The 22,903-nt window shown below is 38.2% G+C and overlaps 3 protein-coding genes across 3 annotated transcripts in view; 1 reads left to right on the top strand and 2 right to left on the bottom strand.

Moving 5' to 3' along the window:
* The window catches only part of LOC140940159 (mitotic spindle assembly checkpoint protein MAD1-like), a 26,246-nt gene extending 9,369 nt beyond the window's left edge, over positions 1-16,877 (bottom strand). Inside the window, exons 1-16 of the mRNA XM_073389060.1 lie at positions 16,282-16,877; positions 15,486-15,538; positions 14,886-14,957; positions 13,230-13,311; positions 12,612-12,742; positions 9,307-9,421; positions 8,744-8,805; positions 8,510-8,596; positions 8,252-8,330; positions 7,843-7,908; positions 7,102-7,191; positions 5,924-5,971; positions 4,717-4,773; positions 4,094-4,170; positions 1,505-1,595; positions 239-470 (exon numbers count right to left, since the gene is read on the bottom strand). Coding sequence (XP_073245161.1) covers positions 239-470; positions 1,505-1,595; positions 4,094-4,170; positions 4,717-4,773; positions 5,924-5,971; positions 7,102-7,191; positions 7,843-7,908; positions 8,252-8,330; positions 8,510-8,596; positions 8,744-8,805; positions 9,307-9,421; positions 12,612-12,742; positions 13,230-13,311; positions 14,886-14,957; positions 15,486-15,538; positions 16,282-16,809 — 1,870 coding nt within the window. The 5' untranslated portion in view covers positions 16,810-16,877. The remainder of the gene's footprint in view (positions 1-238; positions 471-1,504; positions 1,596-4,093; positions 4,171-4,716; positions 4,774-5,923; positions 5,972-7,101; positions 7,192-7,842; positions 7,909-8,251; positions 8,331-8,509; positions 8,597-8,743; positions 8,806-9,306; positions 9,422-12,611; positions 12,743-13,229; positions 13,312-14,885; positions 14,958-15,485; positions 15,539-16,281) is intronic.
* A 153-nt stretch (positions 16,878-17,030) lies between these two features.
* LOC140941400 (uncharacterized) lies at positions 17,031-20,002 on the top strand. Its single transcript, XM_073390394.1, has 3 exons — positions 17,031-17,240; positions 18,848-18,945; positions 19,501-20,002. The coding sequence occupies exons 1-3, from the start codon at positions 17,057-17,059 to the stop codon at positions 19,594-19,596; spliced, it is 378 nt and encodes a 125-aa protein (XP_073246495.1). The 5' UTR covers positions 17,031-17,056; the 3' UTR covers positions 19,597-20,002.
* A 1,172-nt stretch (positions 20,003-21,174) lies between these two features.
* LOC140942381 (uncharacterized) overlaps positions 21,175-22,903 on the bottom strand; it is a 49,387-nt gene continuing 47,658 nt past the window's right edge. The window contains exons 18-19 of the mRNA XM_073391346.1: positions 22,705-22,761; positions 21,175-22,165 (exon numbers count right to left, since the gene is read on the bottom strand). Of these exons, the coding sequence (XP_073247447.1) occupies positions 21,815-22,165; positions 22,705-22,761 (408 nt within the window). The 3' untranslated portion in view covers positions 21,175-21,814. The remainder of the gene's footprint in view (positions 22,166-22,704; positions 22,762-22,903) is intronic.

The following is a 22,903-nucleotide window of genomic DNA, read 5'->3' as shown; positions in this document are numbered from 1 at the left end:
CTTTACGGGCTCAATAATTACGGGGACTTTCGAGAAGCGGGCCCCAGGTCTATCCAGGAGATACGTGATCGCGCCAATCGCTCGACGTCTCGATGGTCTGAACACATTCATTTCTGGGACCCGTTTTGGGCGATAAAGACGGTCCGGACAATTACATACAAATCAGGCTAAGAGGAGCTATTCGTAAGCCGACTATCATTAATAAATCCAGCACAATGGATAAAGAGAACTGACTGACCTTCCACTTGTTTCATGACACTCGGCGCTCCTTCAGGAGTGAGTTTGTTGAGTCCGGGGCTGACTTCCTCTTGGCTACTGCCGCCTCCTTCCTCCAGGATCTGTAGCCTCCTCCGAAGTGTTTCATTCTCCTTCCTCAATTTTTCTAACTCCTCTGCCCGCTGCTGTTTAGCCATGCTTGATGGATTCATCGACAGGTGAACTATCTTGGTCTTGGTAGGATCGTAGTAACCCTAAAACAATTCAAAGCTAAGTATAAACCTTAAAAAAAGATAGGCGACAACTCACATATAATTTCCTTTGGGCAGGACTGCACGGCAGGTTGAAGTCGACTAAGACTTATTTGTTCCCTTTTTGCTTTTTGTGGTAAAAGCCACAAATCACAACTTCTAAAACGAGGAGCGATGGTGCATGGGAGAGAGAGAAAATATGCGTGCATGGATGACCTGGTAACTAAGGCGAACTGTCTTGGAGCTGAATCCCTAAGAACAATACCCAAGTTCAGAAAGAGAAAGAAAATTCCATCGTCGCTTGTTTACGTCCTCCATTAAATTTGAACTTAGGTATTTTCATGCCGTAGTTGTGTAGTTACGGCAAAGGATATACAAAGAAATGTGAGTCCAGGGTTCGCAAATACGCCAAATTCAGTCAAGATGGCTCCACCGAGGTTACGGAGGGCTTTGACTCCGGAAATTTTTGGTTGCAAAATAGTTTTTTCCTTACCTTTTTCAAAACACATACAAAGTAATCAATGCTAACCGCAAATGTTGCAAACCTGATTTAAACCACCTAAACTGAAGAATTATTCATCTGTCTACACGTATAGGCTAAATTACAATAAAGATCACTCGAGCGATGATCATGATCATCGACTTGAGCCTTTCCAGGTCAGTGGACTCCCAAAAGAGAAAGTAGCTACCTCATGTTTTCGTCATGATAGCGTATACGTGCCAGAACCTCGCGCTGAAATGGCAATCTGGTCGAAACGACCAAGTGAAGAACCGCCAAAGCAAGTGTTACTTGACTCTAAATATTCCAAAATGACTCCAAAATTTGTGAAGCAGAAGTCACACTGACTTCATCCATCAATGAAGTTTGCAAACCCTGCCGCGAGGCACGTGCAAAGTTGTTGTTTTGCGTATCTAAACACTGACTTTTGACAGTCTCGTTACCGTCGGTGTCGTCGGATCTAAAGGTTCCTTATGTCTCGGGGAGAAATCAGGGGAACTGACCAGCTTTCCTCAAACCAACAAATAGGCGTTCATACCTGCATATGCATCTGTTCTTTACGGAGATCGTACATCTCCAGCTGTTCCTGTAGTTTGGCGTTCTCTTCTCTAAGGTTTTCCACCTCTTTACTGTAAAACAAAGCGATGCAAATGTGAGAAACTTTCTTTCCGCTTTAAGTCCCCCCTCCTGCGTGTGGAGTTGATATTTGAATATTCACTAAAATCGAAAGCCCGTCCACACTAAAGCTACAAAGCTCGGATTTTCTAGACTATAGTCAGTTCTGAAGTACTTACTCAAATCCTACGTTGGATAACGGATGTATTAGTGACGTTCACCCCCACTACCTTTTCTTGGCCAAAATTAATGCTTCAGGGATGCTTAGAAATGTTCGATAAACAGGTTCAGTTTACATTAGAGGAGATTCGTGATGAATCTGGAACATTATGGCACCGGATTCAGGGGTGGATCCAGGATTTTACATGAGTGATTTGCACCAACTAATATAAACTAGGGGGGTTTGGGGGCATGCTCCCCCAAGAAAATTTGAAATTTAGTGCTCTCAAACTGCCATTTTCCTGCGTTCTGAGAGCACCTCAAGCCATTCAGACACATAAACAGTACCTCCTCCAGAAAGGCATAATTCTGTACAAATATTCATTACTTTGTTTGACTATACAAGGTAACATTTTTTTGTCTAGATCTGAACTTTGCCTGTCTGTGTCTAAGGGGTCTAGCAAGTGAATTAGCATTGATAAAAGTGTTGACAAGCCTACACGACTCCTGCAGTTCGCGGTAGAATAAATTATAATAAAGCCTTCATAGCTTAGCTTTAACTAGGATGTCCTTTAGGGATTTTCCCTTACGGTATGAGATGATGGGGCGGCTCCTTAAAGATTTCTCTCAGTTGCGGTGATTTTCTATCATGAGTGTGTCCTTTAGGTTAGGCAAAGCCGGATGGTATTGTGTTACAAAGGGCAGTATTTTCTTAGGTGCGGTTTTGTTTTTCTGCGCTAGCGACATTTCTCTATCAGAGAATTTAATCTCTGAAAGTTGTTTTTCTACAATTCTAGCTGGGTAATCTCTATTCTGCAGGCGTGTTCTGAAATTACTCATGTTTTCCTCAAAAGTAAATTGAGAGGAATTTGTTCTCAGAAGTCTTAACGCTTCTCCTTTTATAAAGCCTTACGTGACGCCTGGTGGGTGACACCAATAGAAATTCGTGTATTGAAGGTTTCTGTATCACAATTTGTCGAGTTTATTCGAATTCCTCCCACACTGGACTCCAAACAAAACACACGGTAAACAAAATGCACCATCGAGAAATTTTGAGTATGCTAGCCAGGGAAATCTTTTCAGCCAGCCCCACACAAAGTGACGCTTAGAATTTGAACATTCCACTGACACTGGGAAATCAAATAGCTCACCTGGTTTCCACGCATTCTCTATGAACTTGAGCTTATCCTGGTCCGAATACGAGCTGATTTCCTTGAAACCAAGCCAATATCATACTGAGAACAGTCCTCCTTCCGACAAACTGGATCGCCTCGAACCATGGTTTATAAATCAAATTATTCTTGTCTTCGCGAAGCGATTTTACGAATTCAACAAGAACGAAGGAACTTCTGAGGGAGAGGCTTCTCTTTATATATGATTGTCAGTAGTTTGCACGGTAGTTTGCGACCTGAATAGCCAATCACAATCGAGTTTGAGTAGTTCGCAAGACAATGCGAGTGATTCTGACCAATCGAAGTGGGTTTTGAGTGATTTGTGAAAAGATCCAAGCCTCCAGTCCCTACCCTCTAGGTAGAAACTTTGTCCGGTCGTGCCTGCGAATTTTTTTTCGCGTGGTTCTCGAAAGATCAACAAAGGACGAAACCGCGCGAACGGTGACTCGTCCACTTCGCTCCGGAGGGGCTGGGTTTGCTGTGTGATCGACGGAATAATCTCTCAGTTGTTTTATTAATTTCATAATAAACAATAAAACAAGGAGGATAATTGATTTCGTCAACAGCAATAAAGAGCTGAGAAATAAGATTTGGAAAAAATTTGAGTGATTTGTGCAAATCACTTGAACTACTCTGGATCCACCCCTGGGATTCCTTTTGCATGAATCCGCAAATTATATAAACTTTCTGGTGGTTTGGCCGCGTGTCCGGAGATTTTGAATCCAGAATCTATAAGAGTGAATACTTTGTACCCGAATGAATGTTCTTGGATTAACAGATCTGTGAAAACGCCTCCGAACCCGAAAACCATAAAATGCAATTAACTCAGTAAAATGTACTGCTAACACGTTTACACAGCACCGGACGAATTTTCGACCGGCTGAAAATTTGACCGGCCACTTCGTTCACACGAGACCGTTCAATTTTTCCGTTCTGTTCACATGGAATTTTGAACGACTATGCGTCTAAATTTTCGTTCGGTTAAGATGATTCTGTGTGAACAGAACACCTAAACGCACGAATTTTCAACCGGTCGTAAACTCGTCAGTGCCGTGTGAACTTATAGCCCTGACCTCAGATTTGCAATGAGAAAATTAAGGGTTTGAATTATATCGGGTTTTCTCCGTCCAACGCTCTCGACACACAAAATATTCCATATTTCTTAGATTTTTAACATTTACCGTAACAAACTGTTGTCTGGTGTTCCTTGCGTCTGTTTAGACAACTTATCACGTAGTTCATTAACTTCAACTTCAAGCTGTAAAGACAATAAAAGCGACAAAACCTCAGTAAAAACTTACAGGGTGCAAACCACTGGTCATTTCCAATAGATGTGCTTAGACACCTAATTTGTACTTAACTTCGCAAAATTAACGACCCTCGAATAAAAATACTGACGAAATTTAAACAAACGTAATTCAACACCCATATAGAAAATTCAATTCACAGAAAAACTGAGAAACTTGTAATACCAACAACACACACATGGTATGCATCGACAAATGCACAAATTATTTACTGGCTTGACTGGTGTGGTAAGTTCCATTTTGTAACTTCTACTGTGAAGTAACGATAGCTTGTAAAGACTTCACATATGGAGTAGAGAATCTTACAATGTAAAAAGAATTCTAAAAAATTGAGACTTTGAAAAAAATTTGATAACGCTTGAATCGCGAAATTTAATGCCCTTTTTTATATTTGCCTACTGAAATCGCGAAAATAAAACCCGCGAAATACAGTCTTACCAAAGTCGCGAATTTAAGAACCAATAAGGTACATGGATCAGTATGGTGAAATTACATACTTTGTTACATTTTAGCTTTTCCTGGCATGCTAGCTCTGCTTTTTCATTCAACTCGACCTGAAAATAAAGTAATCAGAGAGAAGTTTAATTTTTCTGATGATGGCAAATTAACCCATCGTTTGCTCCGCGAGACAGTTGCAAGAAATAACCAATCGAGTGGCCTGCAGACACAGACGTATTTCTGGTCCTCGTTTCTCTCCACTCGAAAATAATTATTGCTACTTTTATTCAAGCGTCTTAAAATACTCCCCCCATACTCCAAAACATGCCGTAAAATATACCAAAACCAAAATCATTTTTTTATCGTTGCCAATATGCCGTACACTCCCTGGGCTTATACAACTTCGTAAAATGGGTTTTAAGATGGCTTGTAAACTGGGGAGGTTATAACCGGACTAAAAAAGCCTTTCAAAACAAGCTACATAGCAGTGCTAATCAAAATACTTTTTTAATTCACTCGCTTTTTAAAGCTTCAAAACGTTGTAAAAATCGAATTCATTTCGATACAAGCAAGAGGGGGGCTTATATCCGTTATATCTGGAGGGGGGGGGGGGGGGGGGGGCTTATTACCGCATGTATTTTTCGTCTACCGGTAGATGGGCCTATAGCCTGCATGGGGGCTTATAATTAGGGAGGGGGGGCTTATCAGCGGAAGTTTACAGTAATGAAAGAATAAAGGGGTTAGTTTCAACAGAAACTTTGAAAGGGGGAGTCAAACACTTTTTTTTGTGTTTTCAACTGAGTTGATAAAGTAACCCTGAGTAAATATACCTCTGTAAAAAGATGGAACCTTTGGATTAGCTTTGATGAAGGAAGGTTTAATAATCATGACGTCAACGGCAACGAGAACGTCAAAAAAGGATTAGGTTTACGTTTCGATTAGCAAAACAACAACTTTGTACGTGCAGCACGCCTTTTTGGAACATTTCTTTGCCGTAACTGCACGACAAGACGTGAAATTGCTTAATTTCACGTTTTCTCGAGTACGTCAACAAACGAAGACGGATTTCTCTTTCACTGATTAAATATGGATATTTTTCTTAGGAATTTAACTCCGGGATGGTTCACCTATATTTATAAACAAAGTAAGCCAGTCGAGATAATAGCGCTGCAGTTTCAAAGAACGCGAAGTCACTTTTTAGTGGTGACGTTTTCGCCGCCGTTGCCATGGTATCTAAAACTTCCTGATGATTCAGTGCGGACTAACCTCTAGAGTTTGTATGTGTTCATGACATGTTTTAAGACGAGTTTCAGCCTGATGGAAAAAGAAACAAATGTTAAAGCCGTTTGTATGCTGGGCTCGAAGCGGTAAGTGACAAAGAAGCATGTACTTCAACAAATAAAAACGACAAACCCGTGAGTCTACAAAGATATAGAAAACCTCCAGTCAAATTACGTTACGATAAAGTTCGAATAAGTGATAATGATAGTGATAGTGATAGTGATAGGCGTATTGTCATAATACTACTGAAATCTTGGCAAGGGCATTGACGTCGATTTCTTTTCCTTATAGCATCTAAACTATCTTTAACGAGCTATAATTAAAGGAGAACAGCTTCATTCTAGCTCACATGTATCTTCTAGATGTATCTTCAAAAAGGAGAAAAAACCTCAATATAAATGATAGCTAAATGATGGTAACAAACTCAGCGTTCACTGTTGAACGTTTTACGAGCTAGAATCTGAATGGGGGTACTTCGGTAACACTAAAAACTTAGGGTCGGTTATTTAAACGAGGTCTAACTTAGACCGCGGTCTAGGAAAACTTTGGACCTTCAGATCTTTTTCTTAGTGGGTCATTTTAAGAAGACAATTGCTTTTCTAGTAAAGGGCCATATGTTTTCATGAAACTGTTCACAATAAATGCTGTTTACATAAAGGCGTTTTGCAAACTGAAAATGGCTTAGAAGGGGGTTTTATTAAGCACTGGCTAAACTCCGTTTAATAACTGGCCCTTAATGTTTTGGTCCTGTAACATGAAACAGTTGAATTTTAGGCATTTTAACATTGAAAGTAAAAAATTCACTGTAACAGTAATTTTTTCCAGAACGAAACACAAACTTCCGCAAAAAATTCAACATTATTTTGTTTAGTATATCACGGGGTTTTCGGCCGTTCTGCGACAATTCCCATTTATTTCAGAAGATTTCCGAAGATATCTGAAGATGTCCAAAGAAAACCGGAGATTTTTCAGGAGAAATCCGAAAATTTTCAAAGAGCAGATAAGAATTGACAAATATGCTAAAAGACTGCGTTTTTTTTCAAGAAAAACCCTCCAAAGATTAAACAGTATTTTCTCTGTTAAATTGCCCAATTATACAGCAAACACTAAAAATTATGGACAAATGGCACCAAACAACATTCAGACCCTCCTGTCCTACCAACCTCTTGCAGTCTTGCACGAATCTGAGGGTCATAGTTTGATGAATAGCTGTTATCGTAATTATCCAAAATCCTTCGGCATCCATCGCGTTCCTAATGACGACATTGAAAATCATTATCATCTTCATTTTCTTTGTCATCATTATTTAGATACACTCATTTCACTGGGAGAGATATAACAACTGTAACCTGAAAGTATACCGTCAATGATCTGATGGACGCCCACTCTGAAACAAACGCCTCTCATCTAATAAACACCCCTCTACAATGTTAAGACAGTTTGTATTAGACGCCCCCTATGAGATATACTCCAAGATACTAGGAATCACAAGGGTTTGCACATAGTATCTTGCTCAATAACAAGTTCAAAGTAAGGACAAACTAACTATGGCAACACAATGTCCGTAAACGAGGACTCTGACCTTAATGTTGAGATGTGAAAGAGCGATATGGATCACTAGACGGCCTAGACGAATCAATTCATGGAGTGGATATTTCTCTTAACATTTTCGCCGAAGTATATTAGTTTTGTTGAGGTTCTATCAGTTACGAGAATAAACGACACCTCTTGGACCCCTAAAATTGAACAGACGCCCCCACGTGTCTATTGAGATTATTCACGGTAAACCATCCAAATGATTTGTGAAATTAAACTAGTTAAGTGCTGGAAAAATTCCCACTCAACAGCAAAACCATAACATTACTATTACCTTTTTGAAACAAACAAGCTAATAGTTCACTTACAGCTGTGACAAGAAACAGCCTTCGCTGGAGTTTTTGATTCCGTTCCCTTTGCCGTTCTGCATTCTCCTGTGTATTCCAAAATATTAGAAGTTAACTATACAGTTGCATAAAAGATTTTAATAGCACCGACTTTTTAAGCGAGTGCCCATGACACATTAACCAGCAGGTAATCAAAATAATAGACCCGTAAAACAGTTTTTTTCCAGTTTTGACAGAAACCAGTAGTTTAACCAAGATTTGTTTCCTCTAAGGGTTTTTAAAATTCTACAGTTTCTGACTTGTAAGCATCCCCACCACGTTTACATGAAGACAACCCTGGCTTAACAGAGCGATAGCAGTTACCTTGTACTCACTACATATTATATAATGTTAGTATTTAATTGTAAGAGTTCCCCTTTTTATAAGTTACCTTTAATTCTACTGCCTCTCTTTTAACAACAGCTAGTTCCTCTGCTGCCCTATGGTAAGCTCTCTCATTAATCTGTGCACTGGAAAGATAACAAAATCATTCAAATAATGAGAATCAGTTTGGAAGCACAAAACTGACTGAGATTTTGACAATCAGTTTTGGCCATTAGATAATAGGCTGATTAAGCAACAGAACGGGAACGTCAGTAGTAGCTTGTAGTTAGTAGCTTGTTCATAACATGATAAAGAGCATCCACACCTGGATTTTAAATCACTCTGTGTTTCCAGTAATACCACCTGAGTTTTCTGCAGATTTGCAACATCTTGGGCAAGCTGGGCAGGTGATCTGTAAAGTAAGCAATTTCATAAATTCATTAAAAATGTGAGTCAAGTCAATCAAGCCAAGTCAATATTTTACATAATTCACAAAAACTTGTTGTTAGTTACTAGAAATAAAATATTAGGACATAGTTCATATTAATGATAGCCAGACCTCAGCCTTTTTGTTCCTGATAAATCTTCAGTTTCCCACTTCTGAATTTTCTTTTTCAGCTCCTAACATAAATATCAAAACAAAAGAAAAACAAAACAACTAAATGACAGTTTTTCAAATTCCAAGTTCTCTACAATATTGGTTACGTCTAGCAGATATGAAAGCCCATGGATTGTGCGTATGTTTTTCTCATTCCTTAAAGCTCAGCCTATCCACAGACATTTTTCTTTTTCTTTGGCAATTCAGCAGCATGCGAGTGATTTCATACACATGTTCGACGATCTCTTACGAGAAAATTAATGGTCTATGAACACACTACTTAACTTAAATCACAACAACAATAATATTTATGGAAACCTTTGAGAAGTAAACAAAACACCTTTGTTGTCTTTAAAAATTCTTACTTATGTGAGGAACAAATTTTCTAACAAAATCATTAAGGAAGGCACAAAAATAATGCATAATAACAAGTACCTAATAAGTGTAGCAATGCCCAGGGGAGCTTAGTATTAGCATAATTCAAACAGACACAGTAACATTGACTTGAATTAGATTTCACTGACTTCATTCTCAATCTCCACCCTTGTCAGTTCTGTAATCCTCTGCTCAGCCCGCACAAGCTTTCCTTGCAAACTGTCTGCTTTCTCTTTCAATAAAAGGTTACTTTCATTTGTCTCTCTAAAAATAAAGAAATTATTGTTGCTACAAAAGTTGTTCCTATTGCACTGTAAGATTGATGCCCAGCTCAGTGGAAATGCCCTCAGCTTGAGGACAGGGTCTAGCTATAATGCAAAATTTCAACAACTGTTAAACTGTGACAATAGATGGATCGAAAAATAACATCACTGCTTAACTGACAGACAACCAATAACGCTGTGAATTCATTGACCAGGTCACTAACCAGAGTAAAATACCATCAACTGATGTGATACAACTCACTTTGAGTCTGAAGATGACAACTGTACAGGTTGTCAAAACATCAGTCCTATTCGGGACTATGTTCACCCGAACAATCATACTCAACCTACCTGTACTTGTCTTAAATAAAATCAAAGAAAGACTATCGTCAACTCATGGGTACGTTGTTTAGAAAATAATCAATTAGTTATCACCTCTGGTTTTCCCACATTGAATTTTAGGAAATGATAGAAATTCATATTATAAATATACTATTCTTGTTCTGGAAACACAATACTTTTCTTGCTGTTTATTGCACTTTAGTAACAGTTATTTAAGTATATATTTAAAAACAAAACAAACAAAAAAACAGCAAAACAAATAAGCAAACAAGAGAAAACAAAAAAGAAAAAAAAAAGGAAGAAGGGAAAAAGGTCTTTAGCGGGATTTGTACCCAGTACCTTCGGTTAGTCCCAATCTCACATAGCCACTACACCATTGAGGATGGTCCGATGATTTGGCGAAAAGTCTCATATTTAATGCCTTTTCCATGGAACTTCCGCCGGCAAATGACCGGGGAAAACGATCGAGCCATAAAAACGGCTCAAAGCAATGGGATGAAATTAAGGCTAATTGAAACCAGGCTACTGACAGTAAAAAACAATGTAAACGCATTTCATGGCAATGAAAGAACATATGTGATACAAAGCCGACACAACTCCTCCGCGAAGTAGGATGCAAAACATTTGCTTATGTTTTCTTATCTCAATTTCCGCTGTTATTTTAAAAAGGTAATGCTCAAACTCACATCCATTTCCCCCCGTGATCTTGGGGAGTCCTTAAGAAGAAGAAGAAGAAGAAGAAGAAGAAGAAGAAAGAAGAAAGAAGAAGAAGAAGAAGAAGAAGAAGAAGAAGAAAGAAGAAGAAGAAGAAGAAGAAGAAGAAGAAGAAGAAGAAGAAGAAGAAGAAGAAGAAGAAGAAGAAGAAGAAGAAGAAGAAGAAGAAGAAGAAGAAGAAGAAGAAGAAGAAGAAGAAGAAGAAGAAGAAGAAGAAGAAGAAGAAGAAGAAGAAGAAGAAGAAGAAGAAGAAGAAGAAGAAGAAGAAGAAGAAGGAAGAAGAAGAAGAAGAAGAAGAAGAAGAAAGAGAAGAAGAAGAAGAAGAAGAAGAAGAAGAAGAAGAAGAAGAAGAAGAAGAAGAAGAAGAAGAAGAAGAAGAAGAAGAAGAAGAAGAAGAAGAAGAAGAAGAAGAAGAAGAAGAAGAAGAAGAAGAAGAAGAAGAAGAAGAAGAAGAAGAAGAAGAAGAAGAAGAAGAAGAAGAAGAAGAAGAAGAAGAAGAAGAAGAAGAAGAAGAAGAAGAAGAAGAAGAAGAAGAAGAAGAAGAAGAAGAAGAAGAAGAAGAAGAAGAAGAAGAAGAAGAAGAAGAAGAAGAAGAAGAAGAAGAAGAAGAAGAAGAAGAAGAAGAAGAAGAAGAAGAAGAAGAAGAAGAAGAGAAGAGAAGAAGAAGAAGAAGAAGAAGAAGAAGAAGAGAAGAAGAAGAAGAAGAAGAAGAAGAAGAAGAAGAAGAAGAAGAAGAAGAAGAAGAAGAAGAAGAAGAAGAAGAAGAAGAAGAAGAAGAAGAAGAAGAAGAAGAAGAAGAAGAAGAAGAAGAAGAAGAAGAAGAAGAAGAAGAAGAAGAAGAAGAAGAAGAAGAAGAAGAAGAAGAAGAAGAAGTGCCTTTATTTACCATACATTTCACCAGTCCGTATTTTATAGTCCGTATTTTATAGTCTGTATTTTATACCCAGTCCTCAGTCCGTGTTTTATACTGACCGCAATAAATTCATTCATACATAGAACCTACTACAGTACTACAAGGTAGGAGATCAAGCCAGCATCGAAGTTGAAGGAGTCGAAGAGCAAATGCTTATCTTCTTGTCAAGTTTAACGCCTGGACGGGTCTAAGGCTTTTGAATCGTACTAATTTGAAAGATTCCTGCCTGTCTTAAATTTGGTAAGACCTCTATCCTAACCGTGCTGTAGCGCACGATGCACGCTCGCAGCGAGGAATTTGATGCTACCGAACTTCGGCGAGCGCGTGCTTCTTTGGAAACGATAGATCTTTGCGCTCTTGAGTTTGGACCCGATTAATTACGAAGTGCGTCTACTACGAGTGAGTGAGTGAGTGACTCATTTGCATATCTCAGTCCCTGCAATAACTCGTGGTACGCTTGTGCGTACCCACGAGTTAATGACTCCTTGGGTCAAACCTTTCACAGTTTTACAGAGGTAAATAGTTTAGGGGACAATAATTTGGGGGATTTAAACTCAAGGGCCTTAAGATGAGATACCTGTTAAACTAGTATTAAAGGTACATAATAATACATTTTAAATGCATATTTAGCTTAGAGTACTATTATTTTCTGTGGGTTATTTCAGGTGCTTCAAAAAATTTCCTCATCCAGTAAAAAGTATATATTCACCTGCTAAGAACAAAACTATGACCTCAATTTCAAGATCATGGACCTAAATTGTAAATTATCATGAGAATGTGGTTCAATTTCATCCTTAAATCAAATTTTACTTCCTGTTTCAGTCTCACTCAGGGCACAAGAAAACTTTAATTACAGCTTGTCCTTTGGGCTTGCAAGCAGCTCTAACATTTTGCCTGCCTGGGGCCACTTCTTCCTTATCTAAGTTACTGATTCAGTTAGAAGATGACTTGCTTAGACCCTAGCTTTAAAAGTTACTTGCCCAGTAAGAAAATCTACTTGTCCAGGATGACTGGACAGGACTTTTTTCAAGCCTTGTCATTATCATGCACTGCACAAATTACTACTGTAAAGTACACAAACTTAAAATGTGAATATAAGATGTTTTGTGTGCAGTTCAAACAAAAAAGCATGAAATTTTCATACATTCACTTTTGGTAGTAGTTGCAAAGTTGCTATTTTCTGCATAACAGTGTTTATTAATAATGGAAATGTTAGTTATACCTGTAATAATGATTGCCTTCTTTCAATTTCTCATTTTCTTTCTGTAATTCCCTGTATTTTGTGAGTTGTGTTTGCATCACCATGGCAACCCCTGTAGCTTCTTCCTGGCGAGCCAGCTTCTGCTCCAGTTCCTTATCAATAATATTAAAGTTAGTACAATAGTGATACATCTTTTGTTATTCATATGATGTTACTGGTAATTTATTTCTGTGATGCATGTAGTCTTAGTCGATAACAACCATCACTTTGTGACGCCCACACCTGTTTCCCAGCCAAATGACATCTGAGGACGAGTGCAGAAATCTGTACTGATCATGTGACTTTACCCAGATCTGGGTAGTGCTTCTGATCAGAAGCACTACCCAAATAGACCTGGGTAGTAATGCGTCATCAGTATTGAATTTCTGCAGTTGTTCCTCAGAAACCAGTGGCAACATTGCAAAAATGTTGGTTGTTTTGTCAGGCTATTTTTATGGTAAAGCTACTTGACAGAATGCTAAATTGCCAAACTGGCAGATTATCCTAAAAAACTTTGGAGTCCCATGCTTTGTGTTTTACGTTCTTTGATCTTGAGGCATAATTACAGAGCTTCATGTACAAGCAGTACTAAAATCATACCTTGACCCTGTGTTCAGCAGTATTTGATTTTTCTCTGAGTTGCTCAAGCTCCAGTAACTGAGACATTAACTCACTACGTCTTCTGTAAAAATTAATATGAAAGAAAACTATAGGCATACGTGTCTGAAAACCTCTTATTATCTCTAGCTAGTGCATTAATATGACATAAGACATATCTGTTGCAAATATTACAGGTCAGAATTAAGCAAGACACAAACTTTGAATTAATATTCACGAGTTCTGTGTCAAAATGTCCCCTTAATACCAGCATTCTGCTAATTTTCAAGTTTCAGGTGTGAAAAATCAATACAAGCAGCTTCTGAAGTGAAGCCTAAAGAAAAGCTACATAACTGTACAGATTAGATTTCTTGGAAATGAGGCACAAATGTTTTTCATGATGACCCGGTGGTCGACACTTTGAACTTCAGATCTGGAGGTTTGGTGTTCAAGTCTTGCTATCCCATTGTTTCCTTAGTCAGACAATAAACTTTCCTCCACCATGTTTCTCTTCACTTAGGTCAAGAGAGAATAATGGTACAGTGAGAGACACGCCCAGTCTAGCCCAAGGGATACGTGAATTTCACCAAAGCTATTTTTAGACCAACAAGCACTTGAAATCAATCGGAAGATGGGTTCCAGAGAGGTCCGCAAACTTTTATTCAGTGTTTTCAAGAGAGAATAATGGGATATTATGCTCTCTTGGTGTGTTGCCATTACAATATTCTGCATTGTTTGCCCTAAGGCGGTCGCATTTGGACTTGATGTTTCAATCAATTAAAATGAGTGGATGTCACAGCACCAACCTCTAAAAATAACATGATGCAATTTACATAAGTATTATCCCAGCCAACAATGCCCTGAGATTCCCTCACTGTCCCATTTTTCTCTATGGCCCAGGTGTATAAATCAGGGCTTCTGATATTTTGTGCGGTCGCAGAGCCACAAAATTCAGGTAAATCCGTGAAATCACATGAAATTCACAAAAACATGCATGTACAGTTGTACCACAAAATTTGCTAAAAATTTTACAAATACATGTCTAATACAACATATTTGAAAACTTATCTCGGCTATTAGGGCTGTTTAATTGTTGTAAACTTGCAAATTTATCTTGAAACTTCATCACCAAAATGAGCAAACAACATTTCAAAACTAATAGACGTAAATTATGTTGCGAAAAACTGGGCACTAGTCATGATGTTAAAAGCTTTGCCATTGGCTCATTTCTTGAGTGCTTTGTTGTTAAAATAGCAAATGACTATCTCTGTTATAAAACACTACATCCATCATTTTCTAGCAAAACTTGCCTAGAAAACTCCCACAAAATTGCCATTCTTTACTAATTGTTTTTCGGTGAAGTTAGCCCCAAAAATTTTCAAAAATTGGCCAATTTTTCTGTGAATCTGTCACCAAAAATTGCGTGAGATTTGACTTTTTTCCACAAACTATCAGAAGCACTAATAAATGGGAACTGGCAACCTACTGCTTGGGGTACCATAACCTTTGACTAGCATCCCATCCACGGTGGAGTGACAATACTCTGAAACTGAAACTTAGTAAAAAGCTCTGGCCATATGTTCCTCATTGGCTGAAACATGCCTTCAATAATAACAATAATAATTGTTACTTCTTGGCTAGTTTTGCCTTCATTAGTACCTTTTAAAGCCTTCAAGTTGACTCTTAGTATCTTCCAGCTCAGTTTGCATTGCAGTTTTTTCAGTTTCTAGCCTGAAAAAAAGAACAATTATTTCTTTTACTGTACATGCAGCAATGAACCTTATGCAGAAATCTGTACTATTTTGTCCACCATTATTTTGCAGTGGGTTTACTGCATTAATATTGCCATTGTTGTAAATTAGAATTAAACTCAAAAATAAGCTTCCCATCTCATATTAGCTAAACATAATGTAATGCTACATGTTAAACTTCATCAAAGTTTGCGAGGTTTTATTTATCACTTCAGATAGGGATCAGTGATTAAAGTGAATGGAGCATAGGTAACTCCTTTAAAAGCAGTGACAATTCATTTATGTTTTCAATACCTTTCCCCTTTTTCATGCTGTTAAGCAGAAGAAAAAGCTTACCCTTTAATGACAAAGCCTCACTAATCTACCATAACTATTAACAAACACAAATATTAATAATTCAATCTTACTAAGAAATCAAAATCATTGATTCCCCAAGAGAGACTAAGCCACTCCTAAATGGTAAGTCCAACTTACTCATTACTTTATATCAATTGATGCAAATAATTACCTAAACAAAGAACTCTTCATCTCCATTTGTTTTTTGCCTGAATCCTCCCTTATCTGCAAAATTCATTACAAATTGCAGTCTGTTGTGCTTTGCAGTTGTGAAAAGAAAACTTGAAAAATTTAGGCTTGTAAGGGATTCAAACCCTTGAACTCTGCAATACTCGTGCAGTGCTCTACCATTTGAGCCAGCAAGGCAGCTAGTGGCGGGTCATTGAGTTGGCTTGTTATAGACCTTTGAAAGGATGATGGATGAAATGAAAAAATATTAATCATTTATTGGAACCTCTGTATAGGAACAGCGGGGTGAAGAATTAGTGAAAGAAGATCATCACTGTTCTAGATGCAGCTTTTGCAGTTGCAAAAAGAAAGCCTGAAAAAATTCAGGCTTGTACAGGGTTTGAACCCATGACCCATGCGATAGAGGTGCAGCACTCTAACAATTAAAGTAACAAGCCAACTGCCCCCATATGGCTTGTTAGCTCACCTATGATGTTATTGGTTCACATCAATTATGAGGATAAAAGAAAGTGGAGAGTAGACTTTAGTGTCACCTTTATTAATTTTAAGGTACAGACCTATCAGTCTCTCTGTTCTCAAACCACAGTTTTGGTCTTAAATTATGGAGATATGGGGGCCTTTTCCCATATCTCCAGCTGACTAGACAAGAAGGAGACACCTCAACTTCCAGTTGATGAATAAAATGTTTTTAGCTGGATCAGTTTAAAAGAAATTTTGATATCGAAGGTTACATAACTGACCACTTCATGGAAATCTGAAAAAGCAAAATATATACAAACCTCATCTCGTTCCGCGCAAGCTTTCAGTTTTTCTCTTTGAAGGTTTTGCAACTTTTGTTCTGATTTATTGCGGAACATTTCGTACTCTTTTTTCAGCTCCTTTAACTGGTCTTTAGCATTTTTCTCCTGTTCCGCAATGCACAAAAAATTTTGCTGCAGGTCGTCGTATTTCTCTTCCATTCGGCGAAAACTTAGCTTCTGATTTCCAGCATCTTTCTCGAATTCTATTCGAGCTCGCTTTCTTTCAGATTCCAAGCTGTTCATTTCATTCTCTAACTGCACTATTTTGCTCCGGCTTTTTATCAGTTCCACATCCTTCTCTCGTTCTTTAGTAAGGAGACTTCCTTGGCTCTGCGATTTACTCAAGACCCTGCTGGAGGAGGAAACACCTCCTTGTTTGAAGTGTGTCTCACTGGAATAGTCTTCGTACGTTAGCCGACCTTTCGGGTTGTTAGACAAAAACTGGTCGAATTCACCCATGATTCTCACAAAGGCAGTGCTATCTTCTGGCGTTTTGAGTATATTCATCTTGCTGAAAGAAGGGATCTTTTCACAAAAGACGGGTAAACGTTGTAAAAAGATGCATCAACAAACTTCAGCCGCCATTTTGAAATAACAGTTGTCTCGTGAGGCAACCTGGGGTTGTACCGAATTTAACCAATCAAATGCGGTCAAAGGCAAAAATCATGTTGGTACTAGAGAGACTGGGCACAAGGTGACAAGGTCGAGCAAAGAAATCATCTACGAGACACGAGATTAAAATACTTCGGATGAAATGTCTTCTAAACTGGTCCGAAAAGGCTTAGAATTGTTAAATAAGGATGCAGGTCTAAAATCTCAGAAGCGTAAGGCAGCGGAAAAGGCGAAAGAGCCATCCAAGAAGCTCAAAGGTACGGGTACTGTCAAAGATAAACAAGGAGCACGTGGAGTTCAAAACCAGGGCTTGAAGTTATCAACAGGTATAAAATTTGCAACAAAGCTAGATAGTTTCATAGAAAACCTGACGAACCACTGTCCCCACACGACGCTAATTTTAACAAATTTATTAACCTCGGCCTTAAGAGGAATTACATTGCCATTACATGAAGAACATCATTGTGTAGGGGAGGGAGGGAGAGGGTCTGTTGTGGCAGAAAGTAAAGTGGATATGTGGTGCCTACGTAATTTCTGGGAAATGACGCACAAAACCAAGGAGAAAATAGCAGACAGACAGAACAATATGATATTTGAGGATTAACTTTCTGGTATATAGAAATACATCAAACAATTCTACTCTACCACTCTTTTGATAACCTATTACCGACAAACTCACAAAACTGTGAACACCAGAGATATTTATGAAATGTCATTGTGTTGGGAGGAGGAAATCAATAAGGCATGAGAAAAATAAACCAAAAACAACAACGGCAATGAGGGGGATGTTTTGCATGGAGGCATTATTTTACATATTAGTGGTATTCAGTTTCAGTTTATTTATTTGCAAGAAAAAAAATACGGACATTCAATAAATTGTATACCTGAAAAAATAATAGTGGAAGGTTAAAGGTGATGTTACAGCACAGAGCCTTGTGAGCCCTTTTGATTCATTCAGATTCTTTCATACAGAAATTTATCCAATCAGATGCCAGCTGGAAACTTTCCTCTACTTCTGATTGGTTAATGTCTGGGTGAAAGAATGTGAGTTAATTAAAGTAGGTCACACTTTTGGGCTCCTTGCTGTAATTACATTAAGTGAAAGAATAATAAATATTTTTTTCTTGTGAGGAAGCTCAAAAACTGTTAGGGCTTATTACTGTGAGCTCCCTCCCTAACTTAAGAGCATAAATACAACAAATGAGTGGCAAAATCATGTTGAAATATAAATTAAGATAAAAAGCAAGCAAAAAACCCCACACTTAATGGATAAAGGGCAGCAAAAAATGAAACACTTAGTAATATCTATATGTGGAGAATCAGCTAACGAGAAATGCTTTCAATCTAGATTTAAAAAGACAGATATAGAGAAGCAGCACTTTGAATATTATGATTTAGTGATCTGAAAAATTTTGGACCCTGAAATATTGTACCAAAAAGTCTCATATTAATATTGTTCGTGCAGGAAATAAGTAGAAAGTATTGGGATTTCTAGTATTATAGGAATGAACTTGATTTGTAGAGTAGGGAGAATAATATTACAGTTACTATTTAGTAGTAGTCTAGGATAGGGTGGGAAGTTTTTGTTCTCAGTCTAGATTAGGGTTGTAAAATGAAACTGAACATTATCTAGTGGTAAAAGCTTAAGGTTTCAGGGTTCCGGTAGGACACACCCACTTAAAAATTCATAAAGTTCCCCCTCTTTCCCACCCCTCTTCCCCTCTGCCTGTCAAATTATTGCTCTTGGGCTCTTGGTCTGTTGATTTCCGAGAAGAATAGACAAATGCATTTCGCTTGGGTTTTCGCATTTGGTTGTTTAAAGTTGATCTTCTTCCGTAGGGAGAGATCCCAGGAATGAGGTTGGTCAGAGGTGGAAATGGTTCTCAATACATTGTGTTTAAATTGATGACAGTCGATTGTAAACTACTTGCAGGTCGAAAACAGAAGGAGCAGCCTGTAGACTTCACAGAACAGAATTTGGAATATTTCAAAAAAGCCACATGGAAGATCAAAGGAGACACTTATGATAAAGTGAAGTATTTCTAGCGTGCATGTACTCGTACATTTTGTACTTCTTACCAGCCTCAAACGTTGGTTACCGGTTGTTTTGATACAAGTTTTTTTTTTCGTTCCACGTACTTGGATTAAAGAACGAAGATATTCACTCAAAATGTTTTTTTGTGTTTACTCGCAACCTATACTTAAAGTGAACCAAATTTTTTGTGCAATTTCACTGCCTGAGTTTGTATCAAAACAACTTATATCGAAACGACCGATTTGCCAAAGTCCCTTCTCTCAGCATTTTCAAGTAGCTCACTTAACTCATTGTTTTCGGACCCTTAAACAACGGCTACACTTATAAAAGTTGTATTAAATTGACCCCTGGATTCTGCTCCATACAAATAAGTGATACTTTAACCTTTGTCAGGACAGTTTGATCTTTAAATGGGAATATCCTTAAATCGATTATCGGGGCTCCACTGTAATACTAAATATGATCTTATTTTTAGTGATATGAAGAAAAACTTAAGTAATAATTTTAATACTCTAATACCTGAAGATTCGTTCCTTTTTTTTTTGTTGCAGATTTTAGAAAGACAGAAAAAGCTTCCAAGGAAAAAGAACTTGAAAGAAAAGCAGGAAGAATCCGACGCCGAAAAAGGAGGGCTGTTTGATGATTAGCAAAGATCGATCAGTAGTGCTGGATCAAAGTGAAATAAGCGGATACAGAAAAAGAAAGGCTGTTTGAGGAAAAAGAGAGCATCAGCCAGTCGGTTTATTCTCAGGGTGAACTCTGAAAGAAGAGCATGGAATTCAGTTTGTTACCTGAGAAAGCTGAAAGAATAAGACATAAAAAGAAGAGCTGTCTGTTGATTCAGTAACTGTGCTGAAATCGTTGACTCGGTAAAGCTTCAGTATGATAACCGTTGAAAGTTGAACAAACACTCTTAAACAGTCAAACCGTTGTCGCCAAAGCGGTTCAAGAATCAAGACGCCAAAACATTCTTGGTGCATTAGGACGGTTACAGATTGTTTTTAGTTTCTGTTTTTTACCGTTATTGTGACCTTGTGAATCAAAGATGAGTAAAAAAGGTGTCTTTACTTTGCAAAGAAGTTAAAATGTTAGAAGCATAGAAACTATCGATATAGTTCGCTACACTACCTCGATTGCTATGGATGTTTCATTTTTACCATCGATCCATCGCTATTGCCGCGTTAATATCGCGATTAATCGATAGTTCGATGTATTTTTTACAGCCTTAAACGAAAAGGTTTGAAAGGATGCGAGCCGGTCTATTTCTCAGCGACGTCTCCATTGGCGTGGCCGTCGGATCGTAAGGTTCCTGGCTTCCTATTAAAGAGCTTTAGCAACGACGGCGGCGACAGCCGCAAAACGTTACAGCCACTGTTAAAAGGACTTCGCGTAATATCAAACTCCAACTCGCTTAAAATGTCACATATGCCGGTAGTTAAATGTCCCTGGAAATGAAATCGTGAAGACAAATCCCAAGGTTGAAAGTAGAAGGGGAATTCGTCGTCGTGTGTCTACGTCCTCAATAGAACGTCGCATAAGGGAATTTCACGTGTTAGTGGTAAAGTGACGGCAAAGAAATGCACAAAAAAGTGTGATGCACGTGCAAAGTTTTTTTTGCTTATAAATCCTATGTTGCTTTTTCTGACATTCCCGTTGCCGTCATCGGTAGTCAAGCTCCCTATGACGAAGGAAAGCCAGCCTACATACGTAAATTGTATTAAAATACAGAGTATTAACTAGGCCTAAGGCCCTGTTTACTTGGAGGTGGGGGACCCCAGGTAGGTGAGGTAACCTGCTTAGGTTGGGTAACCCGCCCGTTCAAATAATCTCTCATTATAATTTTGATCACGTTTACATGATAGGTGGGGTGACCCGCCACATGTTACCTCACCTATCCGGGGTCCCCCACCTCCATGTAAACAGGCCCTAAAATGATCGGCCAGGAAGGGGTGAGGGAAAGTTTCCAAAACTCATGGAATTTACTGTATTTTCTTTTTTTGTAAATGTATTTTTGAGCAACAAATTAAAATTCCAAGGGAATCGCAAAAAGACGGGTTATAAGAGGTGTGGAGTGGGCCAGTAGTTGATACACCTCTTTCTCGCAGTAAGCACACATCTGCCAGTTTGAAGAGATCGCATCCTCAACTCTCTATTCACTGAGTTCGTTTTTAGAGCAACAAAACCTCTTGAAAAACAACAACAACAACAACAACAACAAGTGAGGCTCCAAAACTAGTAAGCAGTTTTATTATTTGTTATTTTAAGATTAGCAAATATGTACAAAGGGTAGTCTTCTCAGCGTGGCCAAAAAACAATCATAATCGATTCTGATTAGACTCTTTTTTTTTTTTTTTTTAAATTGAGGCTGAAATTTGCCAAAGTTGAAGAATATGCTAAGAAATAAACCCAAGGCTGGATTTTGAAAAGGATATTATATTTTGTGTTGAAATTTGTAAATACAATCTGATGTTTTCAACGAAACTGTATAAAATTATCCCTTTCTCTAAACGGCAAAACTAGCCACCAAACCTAGGAAACCTGCGCTGCAATGTACTACCCCAATACATTCTTAAACGAAAAACTCATAAGCTATAATTTAAGAAAAATACGAAAATATTTTCAGCCCAAAATCGTCAGAAAAATAAGAGTATTTAGCCCGTGGGCCGGAAAAACAACGTTCTCATAAAAAAAGAGTGTAGTGAGTCTCAGTTTTTATGATTTTTCTGCTCCCGATACAGTTCGTCTTTTATCGCGCCGGGCCTTTCTTCTCATGCAGTCCTCGTTGTCCTTTCCGCTCGGGTCACTGAAGCTACCAGGAAAACCAAAATAATTTCTGCGAAATGGAGCCAATCAACCAGGTAAGATTCACACATAATCTGCTTGTCCTCCTGCCATTTCTCTCGTTTTCATCGACATGTTTGGTATCGTTGCTCGTGTACGCAAAAATGAAGGCCGGGCAGACGTGTTCATTTGTAACGGGGTCCGTACATCTGTTAGATTGAGCATTTCTGTTGAGCTGTGAGGTGACTTACTAACACCGCTGTGTCCTCTCTGTCTTCGCGGTACCTCCATGGAGTTATCTGTCGAAGACCATGATTCTCGTTTTGCATAGCGGTACGATGTGGATTCTTTCTTTTGTTTTCGCACTTGAGTTTTCCCTCGAGGAGAGTAGCATTTTGTCGTGGTTGAGTCATCCGCTAGAATTTCTTCTGTGAGCTGTTGAAACAAAAGGTAAGAAGTTGGCAAGATTCGTAGATGAGGGAATAACTAATAACCAGTCTCACTGGAAAGAATGTGTTTGTCCTTGGGAATGTAAATCAAAATATTGCCAAATTGTTTTGGTGACAAACACAGGTTTCATTAGAATTATCGTACAATGGAATTTTATCCACCAACTCAAAAATCACAACCACCTTGTGCAGCGTAATAAACTAATAAACACTCGGCACTTCATGAGAGATTGCTTAGCTTTTATCTACCTGACCATTTGACAGACCATAACGTTTCTTTCTGGCAACTGAGTTTTTGAATTTCGTCCCACTATCCTCTCTCGCATGTACGAAGTTGTTCGCATCTTCGTTTGCTTGTTTAGTGTCCCCGACGGAAAATTTTCTCGCGGTCGAGAAATTCAAAAATAGAAGCCTTTTTAATGGGGTATTTTACAAACGTGATTTGTTGAAAATTTCCGTCGTCTATTAAAGGTAAAATAATTGCTGCGTCGCTTGCAGGCTGTCACTTAATACCGAAGTTCATACCTTGAGAAACTTCCTTAGTTCCTTTTCAACAGCTTTATGGTCATTAGCCGAGGCTACCTTTTAAAGAAAAAAGATACACCGTAAAAGAATGATATACTGAACGGCGTGTACACTCTAATAAACACCTCACTTCTAACAAAGGGTCCATGAAATTTCATTGATCTTGAATAAACGTCCCCCTTATAAATTCAGCGTTGTT

The sequence above is a fragment of the Porites lutea genome, chromosome 6 (genome assembly GCF_958299795.1).
Source record: "Porites lutea chromosome 6, jaPorLute2.1, whole genome shotgun sequence".
Taxonomy (NCBI): domain Eukaryota; kingdom Metazoa; phylum Cnidaria; class Anthozoa; order Scleractinia; family Poritidae; genus Porites; species Porites lutea.
Note: the sequence above shows the minus strand (reverse complement) of the source record. Positions and strands in the feature narration are given on the sequence as shown.

Coding starts and splice junctions, on each gene's coding strand:
- LOC140941400 (XM_073390394.1), top strand. CDS start 17,057: ATGTCTTCTAAACTGGTCCGAAAAGGCTTAGAATTGTTAAATAAGGAT. Junction 17,241..18,847: donor GGGCTTGAAGTTATCAACAG/GTATAAAATTTG, acceptor AACTACTTGCAG/GTCGAAAACAGAAGGAGCAG. Junction 18,946..19,500: donor AAGGAGACACTTATGATAAA/GTGAAGTATTTC, acceptor TTTTTGTTGCAG/ATTTTAGAAAGACAGAAAAA.